Here is a 691-nt window from a genome sequence, read left to right as displayed (position 1 = left end):
GGGGGGGGGATCAGGGGGGAGAGGGTGTATGACATAACAGTCACAATGGGACGTGGCCTCATGTCACTCCAGAATTCAGAGGCCTTGTATGAACGTTAGACATCACTTCAGTGGCTAAACAGTCAGAACCTTCCAGAACCAGGTCTGCTTCTCTGACTGAGGTTATTCCAGCTAAAAAGACTAAAAAGGAGTGAGGAGATGATAAAGAACTACGATCAGGCTCAAACTGGTCAAAAAAGACTAAAATGTTAGACCATTTTTAACTTCTTAAAGCGAGGGTTAAATATCCGGTTTGACGGTGAAGTCCCTTTTGTTTCCACTAGAGGGCAGTGTGCTCTCTTGTTTCTCACAAACTCTTTTATTTGATTGTGACATTTTCTTCACTGCCAGCCCTAATAAAGTGGAGTCCACTGATGCAGGTACGAACTCTGATTGGTGGGGGAGGCGGGGGGGGGGGGGGGNNNNGAAGGGGGAGGTGTTGCTGCCGTTTGTTGTCACTGATGTTTTTTGGTAAACAGGGTTTAGTTACACACACACACACACACACACACACACGTCATGATTCTGTGAATTCAGGTGAAGTTTGGTTTGCAGTTTTCTTGTGTGTGTGTTGGTGTGTGTGTGTGTGTCTGCAGTAGTGTGTATCACATTGGTTGTGGGTGAGAGAACAGTTTATTCACCTACTCCTCCC

General features: G+C 46.3%; 1 protein-coding gene across 4 annotated transcripts in view; it reads left to right on the top strand.

Moving 5' to 3' along the window:
- esrp2 (epithelial splicing regulatory protein 2) overlaps positions 1-691 on the top strand; it is a 16,347-nt gene that overhangs the window by 13,352 nt on the left and 2,304 nt on the right. Inside the window, exon 16 of one of the 4 annotated variants that reach the window (XM_025055694.1) lies at positions 391-419. The exons of the other annotated variants lie outside the window; for them this stretch is intronic. Within the exon in view, the coding sequence (XP_024911462.1) occupies positions 391-396 (6 nt within the window). The 3' untranslated portion in view covers positions 397-419. The remainder of the gene's footprint in view (positions 1-390; positions 420-691) is intronic. 4 annotated transcript variants of the gene reach the window in all.

The sequence above is a fragment of the Cynoglossus semilaevis genome, chromosome 5 (genome assembly GCF_000523025.1).
Source record: "Cynoglossus semilaevis isolate Cse_v1.0 chromosome 5, Cse_v1.0, whole genome shotgun sequence".
Lineage (NCBI taxonomy): Eukaryota > Metazoa > Chordata > Actinopteri > Pleuronectiformes > Cynoglossidae > Cynoglossus > Cynoglossus semilaevis.
The sequence above is the reverse complement of the archived record's forward strand: the minus strand, read 5'-3'. Positions and strand labels throughout refer to the sequence as shown.